At 38.6% G+C, this 22473-nt stretch overlaps 1 protein-coding gene across 3 annotated transcripts in view; it reads left to right on the forward strand.

Annotated features, from left to right (window-relative positions):
* Positions 1-17790, forward strand: part of SMIM14 (small integral membrane protein 14) — a 55577-nt gene extending 37787 nt beyond the window's left edge. For 2 of the 3 annotated variants that reach the window (XM_039550533.1, XM_010401776.4), the window contains exons 3-5: positions 5319-5367; positions 13679-13827; positions 14414-17790. In XM_039550533.1, coding sequence (XP_039406467.1) covers positions 5319-5367; positions 13679-13827; positions 14414-14446 — 231 coding nt within the window. In that variant the 3' untranslated portion in view covers positions 14447-17790. Of the gene's footprint in view, positions 1-5318; positions 5368-13678; positions 13828-14413 lie in introns of those variants that run through there. The other variant, XM_039550532.1, reaches the window with a different exon arrangement.
* Positions 17791-22473: the final 4683 nt, after the last annotated feature.

Here is a 22473-nt window from a genome sequence, read left to right on the forward strand (position 1 = left end):
ACAATCATTTATTTTAATTCTGCATATACACATAGAAAATGAAGGAGTGGGGAAGGGAGTGTTCCCTTTCGCCTTGTTTGTACTTCTAAGAGAAGCTAGTGTAGTTTAAGAGACAATTAAATTCCATCAGTATGCCATTCTTTTCCTCTTATTTCTCTTTGCCAGCTTATAGCAGAATAATGCATGTAGGTGTCATTTTTTGCATCTTTAAATCTGAACTCTTACAGATAATGCTACAATTCAATTTGCAACCTGGCTTGTATTCAAGACTGGCATATCCTACCATAGCAATTTATTTATCATGTTGTTTACTAGATCATTTATATAGTTTGGAGAGAACAGACGTGGCTGCCAACAAAGCTTAAATAATGATTTCATTACCCAGAAGAATGAGAATGCAATCAGGAGTATGCCATTGTATTGTCATCTTCTGGCATCGTTAAGAGAGGAAAGCGGAGCTTCCAGCTGGTCTAAATGGCAAAAGAGTATTTTCACAAGGGATGATACTTTGCCCTCATTATCACATAAAATTTTCTATCAACAGTCTTTATGATTCCATTTTAAATTTACTTATATTCATGGAATAAATGACCGTTTCAAGCTAGTCATTTGTCCTTGCTTTCCTTCTTAACTATTCTTTTAATTCCCACCATTATCCATTTTTGCTCTCTTATCTTTGTACCTGTTTCATCTATTTCTCTCACGTATCTCTCTGGGCTTTCATCCATCACAACTTCTTGTATGGAGGTCTTTTCCTGATGTGTCTCATGAACTTACTAATCTTTCATTTCTGTCTTTTCTGGGGGCTTATATCTGCTTTGAGCTGACTCAGAAGTTATTCTGAAATGTAGTTATTTATCCCTACATAAATAATATACTTTCATCTCATCTGTCATTCACACTAGGCTGCATTGATTATTGCACTTTGTTCCTGCCACTAGTCCTGCTGTTCTTGTTTCGTTATGTCTTTAGTACAACATTTCTAGAGTTGGAAAGTGCTTTTGGACAGGGATTATGCTGCCATTTCTCCTGAAAAATGACAAACTGGTGAGCTGTCTGATCATTGGTATCTTCCTGATATTTGTATGCTCTGTCCTTTTTTTTTTTTAACTCTTAAATAATATATTTAACACTTCAGAAAAGATGTTCACACTGGATAGAAACCCTGAATCTTTTTTCAGGCAATATGCTGTTAACTTTAATTTTTAAAAAAATTGTCAGAGCAGAGATTGCAGGATCAGTCCCAGAGATTGTGAGACTGTTGAACTCTGGCACAGCAAACTCTGAAAACTCATCTGAAGAGTTTCACTAAAGTCCTCTGAAGAGAAGACAGAGTAATTGAAGCAAGAACAAGGTACTCTATAGGTAGACAAAGTCTGAATTTCTTCTCTATAGCAGGTATCTGAGGTGCAAAGTAGCTTAACTTCTTTCAAGGAAGACTGAAATGGTCCTGATGGCTGAGGTCCCTGTGTTGGAAAAACAAGTTCTCTGTTTAGCTAGATGAAGCTGTTTTCACTGGGCTTACTGTTTCACTTGGACTTCAGTGATTTTGTGGAGCAGCTAAAATGCAGTAAAAGTTCACACCCTGTTTTCACCACACAGTGGCATGTTTGTGTGCATATGAAAAAAAAACCAAACCAAACTTTGCTGGTGACTTCACAAAAGAGTTTTCGGAGGCCAAGAGCAGTGTCCCTTTACTGTGTTCATGTTTTGTTCTCAGCTGAGGATTTTAAAAAGTGGAGCCTCTCATTGCTAAAAACTGTGCAGACTCCTGCCATAACATGGCATCTGTTGTAAGAGGAGCAGCAGGACACAGGTTTCAGGTGTGCTTGATGGGCGGATGCCGTTGATCCACAAGATGGCATGTTAAAACTGTCCTTGTCTCAAAGGAGCAGGATCTAAACACTGTTGTGTTAGTGTGAACTGGGGCTAAAAGCTGTGTATTTTGGAAAAGGAAAAGAAGGGAAGAACTGTTTCAAATTGGAACTACGAGCCATTTGAAATGTGCCCTTTTTATTTTTGCAATGCAAAATTTGAGTGTCATGGGGAAAGAGTGAGGGAGAGCCCTTTTCTCTTACCACTGGAAGTAACTTGGTATTGTGTTGAGTTTGCATTCACAGTATGTCAGTAAGTGGGCACTGATTTGCTGTGATTCAGCCACTTGTGCTTCTTCCAAAAACTTACGAGGGGTTTCATGGAAACCATATATTCCTATTGGCCAAGAGTTCTTGTGGTTTGGGGATTATTAATTTAAATTACTTTAACTTAGGTTATTCAAGACTTTAAATGTACTTGGAGGAAATGAAAGTTCACAGTTGTATTTTAAATAATTTACATTTATAATTAGTATTTTTACTTCTATTGTTTTCAAGTTCGTACTGTCTAAAACTGAAAATTCTTGATTCTTTTTAGCTCTCTTCTAGCTTTCATGCTATTTAAAATTCATGTTTACTTCATTTTGGATGATAAAAGATAAAGTAGTTCATTGTTTGGCTCACAAGCACTAAGCCATTTATTATATTTGAATGACAAACTGCACAGAGAAGGTTAAAATTCAGATATAATCCTTTTCATTTAAATGGAATGAAATAGTATAAATATTTCATTTTGTGACATTTTTCACTCTCTTCTTCTTTTGTTGAATATGCCCTGATGTTTAACTCGCCTGATTTCTGTGTTCTTTTTAAGGGTCTGTTTTAGAATATATGGAAAAAGATGAAAAGGCTGTTGCTGACTTTAGTAGATGTCAGATCAGACAGTCAGCTATTAATCTTCCACTAAATTCACACTTTCAACGACACAAGGATCTCTGAAATATTAATAAAATCAAAATCATTGTTAATAATATTGTCTTTAAGAGTTAACATATTAGAAGAATTACTTCTCATTTTTCTCATCAACTCTGTAGTGTTCCCAGTCTGAAAAACATTGAGTGTATTTGAAGTCTTTTTGAGGGTTTTGTTGAGAACAGGTAAAGTCTGGTTCAAGTTTTTACCATTATTCCACAAACTTTCATCCAAACTTCCCCTCCACATTGGATTAGAAAAATCTTAATACAAAGAACTATTTATTTCCAGTCCCTGATAATTGCTCTTTTTTCAATTACCTTACTATTGAAATGTTGCACATTCAGTTTTTCCCAAGAGTTGCTATGTTCCGTAAAGGGTGTAATTGTCAAAAGAGAGTTAACTGGGAGAAGGAACATTCTTGTTCCAGCAAAAGGCATTACCTTTCCAGCCATTCAATTTACGTAAGCGTTTCATACCTGTGCCAGAATCGTTTCTCGTCCTTTCACTAAATGAGTGACCACAAGGAATCAGATTCATATTGGGTTACACAGTTAGGAACTTGTTGACCCGAGTGAATTAAGAACAACCTCTTTTTACTGCTGCTCGTTTTTCATGAGCTGCTGTTTTTCATCGCAAGATGACAATATGCAGCCTCTCACTGAGCTGTTGAAAACAGATTTGTTACCTGGCTCAGCCAGCCATCCTAGAGCTTTTAAAAAGTTGTATTTGGATAGAGTGTGACTTAGAATGAGGGATAACTGATACTGTGGCTAGAACACCCCCAGGCAGTGTTGTATGTCTAGGCAAACTAGACGAGATGCTTGTACAATGTTTCTGATCATATATCTGTTGCCCATTTTAATTCTGGTCATCCTTCTCTGCTGAATATCTGTAAATTGTGTTTTAAGTAGGGATTATGAATTAAGCCCCTCTCAGAATTAAACTCCTATACAAACAGAAGATAATTATGTTGCTGATCTCTTTAAAACATGGGTATAGCAATATCCAGTTTTCCCAGTTCGGAAATCTTTTGAATATTTCAAATGGATACTATTGCTGACATAAAACTTCCCCTTTGAAAATTACTTCCAAAGTTTTAAAATAAAATGAGCTTTTATATAAGAAGAGCAGGAAATATGCATGGTTTGATAGATTTTTTTTTCCTTTAGTAAGATAAAGAGAAGTATTCTGCTTGAATTTCCATCAATGCTGTTTTTAACTAGAAACAAGGTTAAATCCAGCCTTTGCAGTTCCTTCCTAAGGGACTTCTTTGTAGTCTCAGTAAATTTGCTAGTAGATCTTAATATATTAATGAAAGAATTAGTGTGATCAATCTCCAATTAAATTTTTTCCTTTCTCAAATGTGTCAGTCATTGACACTCTTTATGACAAAAGAAGGCGCTTAGACTTTCCCAGATGTCTTCCTTCTTCAGTTCTTCATCTTTCCTTGATGTGTTTTGCATAATATGACTACATACATTAAATCAGTTATGCCAATACAAGGGGAAATGGGTTTTGGGGAAATGATTCATGTATTTCTTACATAAAGAGCATCATCTTTTCTTCTCTTTAACTGGTAATAAACAGATTAGCCAGTTGTGACAAAAAGTGTTGGGATTCATGACACAACTGTATCATAAAACCTGTGAAAAAGCAAATGTCATTTCTAACCAAGGCAGTGTAACAATTCTGTACCTTTAAAAACTTTTACTAATAATCCATGTAGTTTACCTACGCAGAGGACAGAATCTATTTCCATAGTACTGCAGATTAAATCTCATCTATTTAACATCTCTGATCCTGATAAAGAACGTGATGTTTGTCTTTATTTTTTGGCTCTGTCATCTGTAAAATAGCTGTACTGATTTGCAGATTAGCCAGTGTTGACTTTTCTTGCAGTTGGCAATTTTACCTAGTCTGTAAATCAAACAGTCATTACAGTTGCTAAAAATGTTTTAAATTTTACCCATCAGTAAAGAGAAAAACCAGTAAAATACCTATTAAAACCTGCTTTAAAAAAAAAGGTCCTGGGGGGAAAAAATACTAAGTTTAAATATGAAATATTAATTCAACTTCTTTGTGCATAACCGTTATCACAGTCTGATCATTTATTGTGATGTAATCACAGAGGATTTTAATGTTACTTGATCTAGATAACAATAAGAACTGTTATCTATATCTATCTATCTATCTATCCATTATGAATCCCAAAATATGTGTAGAGAGTATATCTGTAACAGCTCCTATAGCACTACAGATTTTTTTTTTTTACTTGCATTTTGGAAGGTAGTCAATGGCTGAATTGGAAGCAATAACACTGCAGTCAGGTGATTTAAAGGTATTATGTAAATAGTGTTCAGAAACTGTCTCCATACCTGGGATTCTTCACATACCATAAGCCAAGTGTGATCCAGTGAAGGATCAGTTATACATGAACTTTTACTCTGACATTGTATTAAATCATGATTTCAGTAAAAGCCGACCAAGACGTATTGTTAAGTGTCATGCTTTTCTTTTTCTCTGTTTTAGCTGAGACAATCCCAGTCGTACTGCACAGACACAGAATGCCTTCAGGAATGTGAGTAACTGTTCACATCAGATTCATAAAAGTAAAATAAACAGCAGTAATTAAAATACAGTCTGCCTGGTCTTTAAAATGCAGCAGTTGATTTAATGTTATAGGAACATATTACATTAAATCAAATACTACAGTAATAAAATTGATATGCTGGGGAGGTAATTTCTGAGGATCTGGGATGCAGATTAACATTTGTACATTGGAAGCAGCATTGATGGGAAGCCTGGAGGTATCAATTCACCAGCATAACCATTAATCAGGTCCCAAGTTTTACTGAATCTGATTGTTAGCCTCCAAATAGGATGGTTTGGGGAATGAGAGGGGAAAATATGGAGGGGGCTTTATTTGTCCTCCTCAGATTCAGAGCAGCCTAACCAGTGAAGACTAGATACTGAGCACAGACACACAGACACGTGTTCATAGCTGGGGCTGGGTGATGGACTGTCAGTACTGTGACCCCTCTACTCCACTGTGAGGAAGAGGAGGCACCCCACCAGCTCCGACTCATAAGCTGACATACACCATGACTGCATCTCTGCTGATTTGGTGCCCATGTAGTTAATGAAGCAGAGGGCTGATATGTACACTTCCTTGGGATTTGCTGTGAAATGCATCAAAAAACCTCTCCCAAACAGTGAGCAGTACTAGGGCAGTCAAACATTACCAGCACCTGCAGTGAAGCATAACTGTGTGGAGGTTATGCAGTAATGTAAGCATGCCCTGAGGCGTTGAGATACTCCCTGAGATGCTTTCCGTGAGCCAGAGGGAAGATTGTCAAATGTTTATAAATAAAAATAAAATGGATCTGGTTTTCCTATATCCCTTTACCAGCTGAGCATGTGAACTCACTCAGCTTGCATCAGGACTGCTGTAATGTTTAGAGGGAGCAGCAAGCACCTGAGCAGTGTTCCTGTAAGCAAGAGCTGCTGGTGCCTGTATCTATTACAGGTCTAGGGACAGTGCAGGCAAGGTTTCCAGCATCTTGGAGAGAGTGCATGCCTTCATTCACCCTCATGTTCCTCCCTCTTCACTCCCCTGTAAAATGTTTTTAGAGATAGGCATCCAGCTCAGACTTGCACTGGGCTCTGCCAGTGTGAAACAGTCCCAGATTCAGTGCCATGCTGGGCTGAAGGGGGAAAACTGAGCTGTCCCACATAACCCCTGAGAAAAAGACAGTGTGGTGCTCATGTGCTGTACAGTGCTGCTGGTTTGCTCTTTCTTTATGGGCTTTGCAAGTTACACTGTCTGTGACTTCCATCACTCCTCTTCCAAATAAACCTGTCAAAGGGCAGACTTTTTAGTCTCCCACACCTTAGACTTCTATGCCTTTTTTTAAATAATAGGCATGTAGGAGAGGGAAAGAGGCGGTTCATGGGAGGCAGAATATTTTCTATATTAGAAGGAGGCACAGACAGGGTGTGGATCTTTCTTTTGTCCATGGTCAAAACCAAGCAGTGGTAGGTCATTCTCACTCATGCCTTGAGAGTCTTGATCATCAGTATTCATGAAGCTTTTAGACTAAAGACTGTAAGTCTGTAGTAAGTTCTAATATGTATGGGCACAAAGCTTGTGGGATGGCTTTCACGTTACCAAGCTGTAGTATAGTCGGAATTTGAATGGCTTGCAACAAATAGTTTTCCATTCTGAGATTCTTGCAAACTGTCTGTGCAGATGCAAGCAATTTGGCAGCAATTGTTCCAAAGCAGTGGTTTGTTTCAAAAACCAGAGCAAAAATTATATAGTAAATCCTTTCCTATGTTATTATCTTGCCTTAAATTTAGTTCTAGCAAAGGTATTTTTCTGCTGATGCAATGACACTGCCTGCCTATTTGTCACATTATTTTGTGATGCTTCTGTGATGCTGTGCTTGTGACAGTCTGTAAGACCCTGGGAGTCAAAGGCAAAAATAAACAGATTGAGCCTGAAGAAGCTTTCTAGGATGTTTCAGAAACATATTCAAACAATTCTGAGCCAGTCTTCTATCCACTGCTTCATCCTGTTTTTATGAGTTGTACAGTGATGAGCTTATGTTTGAGGTGGGTCTCCTCTTCCCTAGGTCCCACAGCTCCATTTCCTGTTATTTGCTGACTTTGATTCCTCATTTCAGAATCTTGATATGAACAAGTTTGTTTCACTCCCACCAATTTGCTCATTCCTGGCATTTGGTCTTTCTTCTCGAAGCACAGCTGGGAATGTTGTCATACACAGATTCTTAAGTTGCAAGGTTGTGGAATAACTGATGAGACGTATGTGGTTTTGTTTTGGGAGACGTAGGGCTGGGGTTCAGCCAATGTCACAGCAGCATCATGTGTTGTGCTGTTGCTACCAGCTGGAAATTCTCAGAAACACCCTCTGTTGATTCTTCCTGAGCATGCTTTGTTTTTTCAACCCTTGATTTCAGCTCATTTTAGGTTTTTTGGAGCCATATCAAGGCAGTAGTACCAGGTCTCCCTTACTCACTTTTTTATTATCTATAAATTCTTACTTATGGTTGTTGGCACCATTATGTCGCAGTGACGTCTCTGCAGAGTTTCCCAGGGTCAGGACTAGTGCTTTCTGATCTAGGTACAGGAAGATATGAGCACCACTTCAACAAGCATTTGGGCACTCTGCTTGATGGCTGTTCGTCTGCTGGTTCTCCATCAGAATATCTGCTGTGACATTAAAGCATGTGTTAGAGTCTGATGACCATTCCCTCAATTTCAGTGGGTGCCTTGCAGAAAAAAACCGCTGTAAGTTTTCAATAGGCAACACATTTAATATTCTGTTGGGATTGTTAATGCTCAGCAAATCAGAAGATCTTAGAGTTTTGTGGAGATACTTACAGCTTTTTACCAGCTAGGCTCGTAGTTCAATGCCTTAGAAAGCCTCGGGCAGCCTAGAGAGGCAGCACGGGCAATCTAGCATTTCAGTAGCTCTAAAAGCGGCAAACAGTAGCTGCAAAGCTGATACAACCAGCAGAAACAAAGAGGGAGAAATAGAGCTTCCAGCTTGCCTAATTCCTGCAATTAGAAGCTTTCAAACAGAAACAGAAACACACAGATGTTCCCAGAAAGGGTGCAAGCCAAAGAGGGCAGGCCCCCTCTTGTGCCCTTCTTTTTTTCAGAGAAGGGAAAGGGGGGAACTGGGGGCGGACCCGGGGTGACCGGCCAATCAGACACTGCTAAAGAGTTTGAGTTACATTTGGGTTTGCCCCTGCTTGGAACAAAGGAGTTCAGAGCACATGGCAGAGGCAAGTGTCTTGGGGAGGGGGAAGGGAAGCTCGGAACAGGCAGCAACAGAGTTTGCCTTGAAATGAGGAAAAAGAGTGATAATTCTTTTCTGAATTCTGTCTAATGCAAGTGGAGCACAGAAGTTCTCTGACGTCTGGCAGTTGCAACATCAGCGGTTCACCCAGCCTAGGGAGGATCCCAGCTGGTACTACTCTGATGGCTCATGGTCCTTCACAGTCAGCCTTCCGTGTCAAAGGAAATGAGGGGCTACTGCCTGAGTTTTTTCTGTGTTCTAGCAATTCCCAGATGTTGTGACCTCCATTTACCACATTCATATTTTCAGCACTATTCTCAGTGTTCTGTTAGGTTGTAATGTGGTCAGAGATGACTGTCTCAGATGTTGTCTACTCTACTTCCAAATTTTTATGCAATTTAAAATGAATACATATCTGTGATTCATCTTGAGTTGTACTCATCTAGGGCAGTCACAGCAGCCTAACCAAACAGCATGAAATGTCTGCCAACTCTTTCCTCCCTTTTCTGGGAATTCCCTTCTCCCTGCCTCTGCTCAAGTCCTTTTCGGCTTTCTTCAGGTTCCTTATCCCTGCCTTTGAGAGTGTCAGCTTGCAGGCATTATCTGCTGAAGGTCCCACGGGTTCTTTGTCTTCCTTGATGATTCACTTCTAAAATACCTCTCTCCATACAGTTTCATGCCTTTCCTTCACAGAACAAGCAAGGCTTTAAGCACTGTGAAAAGAAGACACACAAGTCAGAGAGCATGATTTTGCCTTTCCACATGCAGATATTTAACAGTTTTTACCAGGGTCAATCTGTTTGTAGTCCAAAAGAAGGTATTTCTACCGTGAGAGGGCAGACAAAAAGCACCACATGGAATACACTTTTACAGTAAAAGAAATGAAATCTCTCCTTTCTTTAGAGTACAGCCTCACTCTGAAGGAAAAACTGCACTTTAGGAGGAGAACTAAGTTCATGTAAGGGTATTAACATGGGCACTTAATAGTTTTAATATTGTATTATTGAGATTTCAGTTGCACCATGAGGAAGTGTTTGACCTTTTATCTTTAAAAACTGTTTTTACCAAACTCATAATTTTAATAGCTTTGACTGCCTTCTAGGACCTCAAATGAATCTGCAAACATCTGTCACAAAAGATTTTTTTTTTCCCCTTCCCATTTTTCTCTGAGAGAAGACGAGTTTGCGTGGCATAGTCTCTGATTCCGTGGGAAAAAGCAAGTCCAAAAACTGTATTTCCTACATGAAGCAACAGATAGGATTCACCATAGTCATTAATACCCATGGGAGCTAATCTCACAATCTCAGACCAGCTCCTCATAAAGCTTTCTTTGCACAGAGATAATTCAGCCATGCTGTAAAAAAAACTAAATTCCAGGTAACCACAGGGCCAGAACTGCTCACAGGCATCATTCAGAAGTGTGTGGATATATATGTATGCCAAACCCAGGGTACCAGATACTCTGAAAATAAAGACCTTGGGCTGGATTCAGTGTTGCGTCGAAAGGTAGGTTAGAGACTGTATGTCATGTCACTTAGTGCCATGGGAATATGTACTGTTACATTCTGTACTAGTTGGTGTCTCCTGGGCACTGGAGATTAATAACCAGATCCATCCATCAAAATGCGTGGTAGCAGGATCATTGATCATTCATCTCAGACCAGGACAATCTTCTCTCCATTTGGAAATATTAGAAAATACCATCCACAGGGGCTCTTAGAGGATAACCTTTATTCTTCAAGGAATCAAAACATGACTTCTAAATTACCTGCAAAAAAAAATACCAGTTATAGATAAAGGCACTGTGGCTGTGAACTCTTAAAAACAAGATTTTTTTTTTCTTCTGCCCATCACAATGAATTCCATCCTGCTTGGTTTTAGCTTCACTCAACTGTTCTTTATCCATAAGATGGTTTTATCAGATTATTTTATGATCTCAGGGATGGAGGTCTTTGTAGCAAGATTGTTGTCTCCTACATATAACTGCTTCCAGTAGCTGAAATGGCTTCTTGTCTGTTCTCTTGATTTGTGATGCAAAGTTTTGAAAAGTTGGATTCACCCCAGCTTTGTGAAACATTGCTTATCCTCTTCTCCATAAGAGATTAAAGTAACAGATTCTGAAATATCTCATGTCCTTATTAAAGCACACAGTCATTTTTGAGAGATGTGGGTTTAACGGTTCTTGAAAAGTGTAATCATGGTTGTGTCTGAGTGTCTGGCATGCCTTGAGTAGGTAGTGCAGGGCCAGTTGGATCAGCTATTGTCTTGCTTAACATAGTTCAGAACGTGTTTCAGCACGTTTGGTTCCATCTGAACCATCTTACAATGCAGGCTGGAAAAAACTGTGTCTTGCAATGAACACCTGTGGTTTCCCTCTGCGGTCCCTTCTGCTCCCTTCCCTGACCTGTAGCGTGTCCTGATCTGGCATCATTTGATTACACCAACTTTTGTTTAACCACAGACCCTAAGTGCACTAATGTTCACCAAAAATTTCACATGGCAGTTGGACAAATCCATTTCTCTGTATTCTATGGGGAGTTCTGACTAACAAGTCATCTAAATTTTCAGTCTTCTACCAAACATATTCGCCAAAGCAAGCACCTAAGGCCTTCTTACTTGTTGCTGAAGGTAGTCTCAGAGTGGCTATTAGTGTTGTCTGGAAGCCCCAAAATAAAGCAGTTGTTCTTTTCTTGCCAAATTATATGCTAGACTCCTGGACTGCATATATAAAGATTTTCCAAGATTTAAAATATTGATATATATGCTGCTGATAATAATAATATTTTGGTCAACAAAACTGAAGGTCTAAAGTCTTACCTTCACAATTCCATATGCTTTCAAAATGAAATGTGTAAGAGTTTAGTGAATTAAAGGCTGTAGCATTCTTATTTATTTTCTGTGCACTATGCCTTCTCCTCATACAGAAAGCCTGTTATTCACTCAGATTTTCAAAATAATTCTCACTTAATAGCATCCCTGCTTGGCTCTGTGGGGTCCCGCGTGCACCCACAGCGCACGGGTGGGTTCAGTATTACAGTCGGTAGCAAAGAGTCAAGAAGGGCATTTGGGTGCGTTCCAGCAGGAGCATTTATTGCTGCTACACTGTCAAAGGTTGGAGAGGCAAATACCAGCATGATCCCGAAGCCCACAGCTTTATCCGGGGGCAGGGAAAAGGCAGGATTAGGGAACAGGGACCAATGGAGAAGCTCTGGGGGAGTGACGAGGGGTGGAGGCCAACAGCCAACTGGGGAATCCAAACTGGGATAGATTAACATAACAGAACAATGCATTCTGGCAGAAGCCTGTTTGGTCACCCTAACATAAAGTGGTTCTTGTGGTACTAGGGACTTGTCTTACAGAAAACTCTCTGTTCCTTGTGATGTATGTTCACTGGCCACCATACTCACTTGTAATTGCACATAATTCTAATCATAAAATTCCTCTATATTAGCAACTTCTCGAGCTTTGAAATGTCTATATTTTGGACATTTAAAAGGCAAAAGCAGTCTCATTTGCTCATACATGTTAATGGTAGTGTTTGTACTGTGAGAAGCATGAACTTCTACAATGTATGGGGTTTTTTCTTCTTTGACATTTTTGAGTGCATGTGATGTCAGTAAAGGACATCAGTCCAACAGCCCCAACTCAGGAAGCCTTATTCCCAGAGCATCAATGTGGAGAATGGCATAGCTGTAAGCTTCCCTGCAGGGCTCTTCTGCTGTGTTATGAACAAATCCTTTCCATGGAAGAGCCTCTGTTAGCAATGCTACCCAGGATGGCAACAATGAGGGTGGTTCTGTGGTATCAGCATTAATCTTCAAAGAAATGATTCCAGCAGGTATAAGTTATCAAGTAAATGTTAAATAAGAACAATCCAACCAGTGCTGAATCCAGACTTGGCTCCATAATCAGGTGATCCACATAAGACAACTGGAAAATATGACAGATATAAGTATCTCTGTGGAATTTTCTGGATGTTAAAATTTTCATCTTGAGTAATAAAGTAGAACATTTTTTCTCTTTCTGAACGTTATTTATTATTATATTAGCTTTGTACTAATTGCTCTGTATTAATTGAACATCTAGATCATTAATGAAGATGTTAGGCCTTTAGACACTATGATAAATGGATTCATGTAAGTACTATAGGTAATTAGCGATACATGGGTTTACACTTCAGCTGACAAGATTAGTTACTGTTTGATTACTTGAAATTATGTTTCAGAGGAGAAAAGTTGTTTTAAAATGTGTATTTGCAAGAGTTTCTTGATCCATACAGATCAACCAGCCATTTCCAGCCTGAGGGTATTTTCTTAAATTTACTTCCGCGTGTTGATGTTTCAGGTATTCTGTATGGAAATTTGGTGTAAAATTTTTATATTGTGTTCCTGGGCTTCACTTCGTAATGTATCTCTGCAGCAGTTTTTCCCCTGCTGGCAGATATGTTGCTAGCAGAAATACCACATGACCCAGATGATCAGTCATGGAGATCTGGCATATTGACACTGAAACATCTTTAAACAAACTCTCAAGAAATAACTTAGAGTAGTCAAGAAATTGATTACCATTAGTTTGCTCCTTCTTGCTAGAATTAGCATGTTGTCTCTGTAAGGCCTAACAATGGAGCTTAAGCTTTCATCAGTTTAGCCTTATTCTTTTGTTTGTTTGAGGCAAAAAACAAAGACCAGTGTATGTATGGGGGGGTTTCCTACATAAATATATTTTGCACCAAGTTTGATTTCTTAAAAATCAGGTTTGATATCTTAAAATGTGAAGAGTATGTTTATCATCTCCAGTTCCTTAGGAGTTAATATGAACTAAGAAATATTCATGATAATTCTGAGAATGCCAGTGAAATATTATGAAATAGATGATTCTCTTTTTAAATGGATAAGAAATGTGATAAAAAACCGTATTACTGTCTCAAAGCCAAAATGAGGGACTAATCAGAACACTCCATTGAAAAATATTTCTGGGATTTTTTCTGAGATTGAATTTTTGTTTTCACTTGGCGAAAAGAACTCTGCTGTTACTCTATTATAACTTGAGTTTTCCTTGTCTGTAGTGCCAGGACCAAACTCCTCCGGTGACAATGGCATCAGCTTTGCCATGATAATGATGGCCTGGGTGGTGATTGCACTTGTCTTGTTCTTACTGAGACCTAGTAATCTAAGAGGATCAAACACAGCCGGAAAGCCAACCAGCCAACACAATGTAAGTGCATCTTCAAGTGCCCTGCAGGGAGATTCTATAATAACTTAAATCTATTTTGGTTTAATACAGACTTTCTCAAAGTAATTTTTTTCTTCTGTTTTTTTCCCTATATTTTCTTGGAACTCCATTGAAAATTAGACTGAGTTAAACCAAAGTGAAAGTAGAATCATGAAGGTTGTAAGTGTGAGGCCTGCTGTAGGATGGAGCAGTTACAGGTGACTAAGTATGGGCCATAATGTCCTCTGGACATTGTCAGTCCCTGGTTGAAACTGCCTCCTGCCTTTTTAGGTGAAAGGGGACAAGCACAGCTTTAAGAGAAGTCAGTAAACAAAATTACAGCATGATACTGAGAACGGTGATCTCTGTCCTAGATGTGGGATTATGGAAAAATCTCAATCAATACAGGAAAAAGTATAGTTTTTTGATGCTCATTTACTCTAATCATTTAAGAGATATTGAAAAGCTATAAAAGAAAACACAATGTAATGCTTCTGAGTTCTTTCATTGCTAAATCCTCATATGTGAAGCACTGTTTCTAATTCTGTACCTGCTTTTTTTTAATCTTTTCTTTCTTTCTTCTCCCAAGGGACAAGAACCACCAGCCCCACCAGTAGACTAGAGCATTCAGTATTGGAAAAGTTCAGCAGCTAAAACGTTGCACGACCAAATGAACGAAGTGACCAGATTACTCCTAAACCTCACTCAATACGCTTTTGTTTTCTCATTTATATAGAGCAGAATTATCATTCAGCAGTAATTTTCATGAACTGCTTTTAGTGACTTCAATTTTAAGTTAATTTTTGCTTTGTATATTGTTACAATTCCTATTACATTGTAATTTGAATAATGGTAAGGCATTGCAGGGGTTTTTTGGTTGTTGCTGTTACTGTGGACATTCCACTCAGTCTCTTTCTGTTACAGTGATCTTAATTTCTTTGCTGTGATTTCTGATATGCATTGAAAGAAAAAGAAAATCCCACTCCATCCATAATAATGGAAGGTTACTGACCTTTCTTCAGATTAATTCATATTTCTTCTCCAGTATGATTTTGAGAGTTGTATTATGGTTGGAAGTATTAACTTAGTTATGTGCTGAAAAACAGAAATTGTTTTATATTTGCCCTGGGTTCAGAGCAGCTTTTATTCTGGTCTTTGGACCACTAACACAGTTTTCAGGGTTGCTGGCAAAAGCATGGATTGTCCACTAGAATTGTACTCTGTGTGTGTGCGTGCACATGTAAGTGAATATGACGATTGCCACTGTCAAAGCTTTGATTTATATATTGGGAACTTTGTACAAAAGATTATACCACCAAAAAAGAAGTTAATTTAGCCTTGTTCATTAATAAATTGTCTTATTCAATATGTTGTCAAAAAAACATATTCGAAACCCAGATGTGCTTACTTATAGACTTTATCAAAAGAGAAATTTAGTAAGAAAAACTTGCTAGAATTTTCTGTCCTGGTATACTCTTTTCGTAATTGGTACCTTAAGTTTTTGGCTATGATGTAATGTATATTGGACAGGATGAAGTCATACCAAGAAGTTACCGTGGTTATCAACTTTTGGTATACAACATGTATTGGATTATTCAGGTTTATTCACCTGTATGTTATCAGCAATTCTTAACATTTCATCCTTATCTACTAGTTGTAATTGTAGAATAACAAACTTGCAGGTGACTACATATGGCATGTCTCCTCCCTCTAATATTTGTGTGTATGTGTGGTATGTTTAAGTGTGTGTATGTGTGGCTATGCACGCACCTGTGCACATCTCCCATTATGGCAAATGGGAATTACTTTTTTATGTACATTAATTTAAGAACATTTTAAAGATGTACAGAAAAGCAACACTGTATATTTTTCTTGTTCAATTTGAAAAATTGATGAGAATAATGTAAAGAACATTTTTATGTTACCAACATGAAGCTTCTTTTGTTAAAGGTCAGTAGAACAGACATACGGGAATTCAAAGCCTTACTGTATGAACCTTTATTTCATGAGGACTTTAGTTATGGAGATGAAGGAACTAACTGTTAAAGTTCAAAAAGGTTTGTATTAACGGGCTCTAACAAAAATCTCACATCAGATCCCATGGCTGACAGACGCAGCGTTTTGCTCTTCAGGGTAAATGGTGAGCCAGCTAAGCCTCCTTGGAAAGGTACAGTGTAGACCTGAAGAAAGGCTTCTGTAATTTGATGTAATTGACCTTTGAATTTCTATGGAATAGTATGCTCCCAAGCATGGGAGCATGTGTAAAAAAATCAAATTTAAAAAAAAAAAAAGAAGAAGAAGAAGATTGGGCCAGGTGCTCTCAGTGACATCAATGCAGTGCCAGGTAAAGCAATGAAACTACAGGAGAGAAGCTGAGAGAATTTGTCCCATTACATCTAATAATGTACAGGCCACAAACACTGTGTAAAGATGTCACTGGGACAAGCACTCTGCCTGGGCATGCTTTTTGCCTTCCATGTACATTTATGTTTGGGATACCGTTCAGAACAAGTAATACAACATCATTTTGTTGAACCCACAAGGAAACATATATAATCTCCCACACTGACCTTTTTTCTCCAAGGATTTTTGGCCAGAATTCTTCACTAGTGGAGGCATGAAACAAGCTTCCAATTGATTAAAAAGCCAGCTGAAACAGGCTTCTATTCAGACAGAGCACTACTCCTCATCCTGTTGGAAGCTGGTGAGATTTACAGGAGCACTTTCACTTGTGAGGAGCAGTCTCACTTAAATGTCTGTTTATGCATTTATGAAACTTACCATGTGCACCCAGCTCTAAGAGTCTTGGCAAATGAACTTTTTGTTCAGAGGAATGTTGTGGTTTACCTATAAATGAACTGTCTTTGCTTGAAATTCCTCTAATTGTCCCAGTGATTTTATACATGTATGCTTTCCTCATGTAAATTGCTATTTTAAATTTTCTATGTAAAAGAAAAAAACATCGGAAATATTTTATTGTAAAATGTTTTACTAAAGAGCCAGGCCGCTATCCCACATCAAAATGTATGCTTTTTAAATTCAGATACTCTCTCCAAGATATAACCTTCAGATTAGCACTATTAATTAAAATAAAAGTAACTAACCATAGGACTGTATTTTGCCACTCTTATTTGTGTTAAATAGTGCCTTACTCATCAAGTAGTTGCACTGAAGTTTGTGGAACTACTCTGAGATAATGTACTAGTAGCAGCTTTAGTAAGGGTGGCAGAAATCTGGCCTTTAGTGATGTAATTTGTGATTAAATAATTGTATCATGGTTACAGATGTTTATGGTAAATTTCGAGGTGTGGAAGAGATTAGTGGTATGCGAAGCTCCAGGATATGATCCTTTCTGTAGTGATGGTTTTAAGCTTGGTTAGTAAGAGATGCAAGTCGTAGCAACTTGGGAAATAGGGAGGGAATTTTACAATTATACCTTAACTTTGTTAAAACAATAGTCTTTTTAGAGTCTGCTTAACACAATTACTATACTCTGAAAGGAGAAGTCATATGTATTCATGCACTGTCTGCAGATCACTTAGCCTTGTAATATTCATGATTGAAAAAGGAAGAGTGATGATGTCATGTACTTGATGTAAATCGGTGGTTTAAAATATCTGAATATGCCAAACAAAAAATCATCTGTGCCATTTGCAGTTTCCTAGTAATCTTTTACTGAGTACTTGGATTGGGATAAAGGGCTTGTACTATGCACTTTTTATTGACTTAACAAAATAAATAGCAATCATTAGTAAACTTTTGTCTCTTTTAGTTTTTTATAAGATATAGGACTGCACCAACCTATCAATTTCTAAGGTAATTTGAAATCATCTAAAATTAAATGTCAGTAAAAATAGTGTGTCACCTGTGTAACTTTTAAAATGTAAATTCTAACTTTTCAAATGGACACTTGTCTTCTGTATGTATCTCACACAAGTCAGAACAAATAAAAAGCAGTTTCCAAGGTCTCTGCCTTTTGCTCTTCAAAGTAGTTAGGCAACCTAGGAAGTCAGAAATAATACAGTAAGAAAAGTAGTGACAAATATGCTGATTATGTTACTTTGTTTTAGATCAAATCCTACTATTTTTGGATTTGCAGTCTATTTTCTAGTTCTAGATCTTGGCAGTGTTGGACCCAGAGCTGCTCTGAGGTAGGAAGATGCTGCAATGGATCTAAGACAGCACGTAGGAGTAGTAGAGACCTGCTGCTTCCTTACTGTTCCCATGAAGTGCAGCACTCTTCTTCCTCCAGAAACAGCACAAAATTCTGAGCACTGCCTCAACAGCAACTCTGATGCCTTGTTAGGGATTCCTGTGTTAATCTGAGAAAGAAAAGGAGAACCAGGGTTTAAAATAATACACAGCTATCCAGAGATAGTGGCAATAAATACCAGAGAATCAGAAACAAAATCCGAATAAAATAAGAAGAACAACAACAGCAAGTAACAAATGTTTTAGGCACTTGAGGTGATCTAGAAAGTACAAGATCTTAATCAGCAATCAGCAGTCATTAATGTCTGCTCATCAAGATTTACCATTTTACTCAGACATGAGATTATAAATAACCCCTAAAACTAAAGTTAAACTTCTAAGTACACTTGTTGAAATGCTTGCCAAGGATGCAAATGCCTTGAGAAAGCAATGCAGAAAGGAAATTGCCACAAATCTAAATTCACATTGTTGAATGGGTCTGTACAAGGCCTCGCTGTTCAAGATCACCATATAATTTGAGATTACTCTGCCCCAAAGCCTGAAAAAAAATTATCCTATCTAGAATGTTTGGGAAAAATACACCAAATCCTTGCAGCAAAATATTGCATTAAGTGGATCCCTTGCAAAAATGGACTACTTAAATCCTTTTCTCCTTCTCCTTAGTTGTTCAGTATCAGGCGATGGCCTACAGTGCCATTCACTGCGGAGATCTGGACCTTGGGGTGGGGGAAGAGGCAGAATATTCCATACTGAACCACATCCTCACTTGTAAAACAACAAAACTCTTACCAACAGCAACAGCAGCTGAAGATTTGTCTTTTCATATAAGAAAAGTAACTGAACACTTGTATCAAAATTGCGAACTCCCATAGCAAACATGTTGTAGTTAAATGTAATAGCTAGAAGAATCTGGCTTCCACATCACCTTTTTAACATCTGCAGGTCAGAGCATTGGCCAGAGGGGGTGTCTGAAACAAATGTGCTTCAATATTTGGCAATACATATTAATTCACCATATATATACAGCTTTTTAAAGGTTTCAGAAACTCTTACTGATTTTATGGAAAGTGTTACCGTAAAATATTTAATAAAATATTAATTGAAAATAAAGCAGTAATTTGTAATGAAAGATCACATGTAGAAAGGTTTAAAAAAAAATTCTTTTGCATTTTACGTGTTTTGTTGTTACATCTTCCAAGCTATAAATGATAAAACAGAGGAATAATGTTTGTGACTATGTGGTTTCAGACTTATAACTGGTTTAAAGTTAATTTCTTCTGCTGCAAAAACTATCCTTAAAATGTAGTAGAAGATCCTAGAGATGAGAAAATATGCTTCCTTAAGCAGACCAATGAAAAACCCCACCACTGTACAACATTCTGAAGGTCACAGCCATTGGTTTGATATAAAAAGCAAATCTTTAAAAAGGTGTTCCATTTAGGGCAGAACTTGCAATGATAAATGATAAGATAAATATGATTAGCAAGAAAACAACCCAGAGAAGCCTCCACGGGACTGGCACTACACCAAACACTGCATGTAATGCATCAAAATCTGCTTTCTTGTGATGATGAGTAAAAATTTGGTTTCTTCAACTCCCCATGTGATTTCATGCAGTCTTGTTTGAAATTGAAAATCCAAATAATCATTCCCCCACTTCATAGAATATCGCTTTCAATTTGAATCACAAATGCATCTTGTCTCTGACACCCCCTCCTGCTGTATGCTTGTGTTGGGCTTCAGTATGTAAGGGGAAGAGGTTAAGCCAAATTAGCTTTTAGCTATACTGTGAGGGTGGATCAAATCTTCACATTATTTTATACAAACAACTGTTAGGGCAACGGGACAGCTCAGCTGAGTAAAACCCTTTAAAGAAGGGATGCTACAAGACGATTTCTCTCCAATGAGGCAGTGATGAAAAGCAGTGCCTTATTTGGCTGCTCTCACTTCCATTGCACTAGTTTTAGCACGTAGTATTTCCTTACTGTTTTGTTGAGATGGCTGTTAGCCTGAAATGGCTCTCCTGGTGGGAGCTGCAGTATGCCCTGCATTCGGAAAAGCAATGCTGCTGCCCACAGCACTGCTTCTGGAGGAACAGCTTTGATGTCTAGTATGAAGTGTATGGTTTCCAGAAAAACATCAGAAGAGAATGAAAAAAAAAGAGACATTTACAAAACAACAGATAAGGCCATAAAATGCAATCATGCCTGGAAGGAAGTGTGAATAATTTCTGTGTACACTGAGAGCTTTAAATAATCTAATGAGAGGAAGGTCATATACTTGAAAACAAAACATTGTTGTGCAGTAACTTAAAGAATGGGGTTTGACAGGATGTTTTCATCAGTTTTCACGGTGGCCTTCCTCCAACTTTTAAAAGTTTTAATCCTGCATGGCTTTGGGGTTTTATTTATATGGCGATGTTGTACATGAGTCCTGATGAAGTTACTGTCCAGATGTTCCATGCCCTATACAAACAGGCATGTTGAACCTGACCAGAAATTCACTGCATTTTGCAACAGTTTTACCAATAATTGCAGTTTGAGAGGCTGGTTGTCACCAGTAAAAAAAATACTGTATTAGATTAATCATAAGACATTTGGGCAAACTGTCAGACTGTTTAGCAATGTCAAAGTTCTGGTGAGCCAGAGAGATGGAGATGAGGAGAGGGTGTAAGTAGGGACATGCCAAGCAGATGATGTCTCGTGTAGCAGCCCAGTGTTGGCTCTGAGAACACGTAGAGCTCGGGTTCTTGTCTGCCTGTGTTCAAAAATGGCATATGGCTGCTTTTTGCAGCTGTTGGAGCCTTTTCAACACACATGCCCAGTCCCACATGTCCTAAATAATCTCTTTAGCTGCGTCTCCTTCCTTCCTCTTAGCACTGTAAAATACAAAGCATGGATTCAAATACTGATCCAACTGATCTTCTGGGCACTTTTGTGCCTCAGCCTGGGACTGTTGCTGAGTGTCTCAGATCTCCTGGTTACAAGTGGGGTTGCCTCCCAGTTATGCTATCTCAAAAGTTAAAGAAAGCCTTGATAGACAATGGTAGTTGTTGAATCTGTGTCAGATGTTAGTGTCAGAAAGTGATTACACAAACTCAGCTGCCTTTAGTTAATGATCAGCTAAATCTGGGTGGCGATTGGTCTGACATTAAACACTCCTCAGATAGGATGCAAAACTTTAATAGCCAGGGTTCCTTGCTGGCTTTTCCTCTAACCTCCAACATCAGGGTGCCAGCCAGGAGATTATGCAATCATGCACTCACTTGCTCTTTGTCTTCCCTCTCTCCCTCATCCCCCTAATCCTTCATAAATCATGATTCCTTCCTTGCATAATGGAACAGCTTGTACATGGGAGGTGAAGAGTGGCCCCTCCACCCACCTTTGGCATTCAGATCACTCTTTGCTCAGTGGTCTCTGGAAAGGCAGAGGTGTGGCCTCAAACCTACTCCCCAGTATGCTGGAAGAGGGATTCACCTGACCTGGTCAATTGCCAATGCTAAAGAAAAACATACACCTGAAATCCCATTCCTCCTGTTACTTAGGTTACTTTCCTGCACTGCAAAAGTATTCACAGTCTACACTGAGCCTTCCAAAAAACCAGAGCAGAACTCACAACTTTTATTTTAAAAAATGGCCAGCAGTGGACCAGCCTCATCTGCTTTGCAGCAGCCTTACATAAGCTTTCTTGCCTCTGCACGCTGTTGTAAAAAATTCTACATCATGGTAAATGATGGGTCTGCCTGAATGGAAAAACCAAGAAGATCCCACCCAATAATTCAGAATTTTTTCTGCAAGAAGAGGGGAGACCCAAACTTCACACCATTTTCATTGCAATGCCTTTGAGCCCTGCATTTTTTAATCTGCCAGCAGTGCCCTCACCACCAGAGTGTAGGCTGTAGGGAAACAAAAGCAGCCCTCATCATCCTTTCACAGAATCACTTAGGTTGGAAAAGACCTCCAAGATCATGCAGTCCAACCTTTCAGGTTCAGCTGTGCTGTTTGCAAGACAGAATTCAAGATCCACATCCCAGGCAGGAGTGTGTGTGACTGTCTCTAAGTGAAGGTCCTTTGCTACAAGAAAAGGGACTGGGGTCCATTGCCTATTACAAGGGCTGTTCAGGCATTTGAAACAGCTCTCAAACAATAGACTACAACCAAGACCTTTCTGCTCCCAAGAAAGGGCCATGATTACCAGATCCAAAAAATACTCCCTTTGAAGCTCCTTGGCAAAGTAGCATAGATGCAGGTGGAGTTAGATCCCCATGTTTCTTTATAATCCTCAGGACACAGCACTCTCCTGAGGTAAGTATGCCTGAACCACCCCCAGCCGAGAAAGGCTCTGAAGCTCTTGCCCTCATTCTTAGCAAACCCAGTAACTGAGAGCTGACTCTAATGAACTACTAACTACCCACACATACACTAGCAGGTAGAGGGA

This window comes from Corvus cornix, chromosome 4, assembly GCF_000738735.6.
Source record: "Corvus cornix cornix isolate S_Up_H32 chromosome 4, ASM73873v5, whole genome shotgun sequence".
NCBI classification, from domain to species: Eukaryota; Metazoa; Chordata; class Aves; order Passeriformes; family Corvidae; genus Corvus; species Corvus cornix.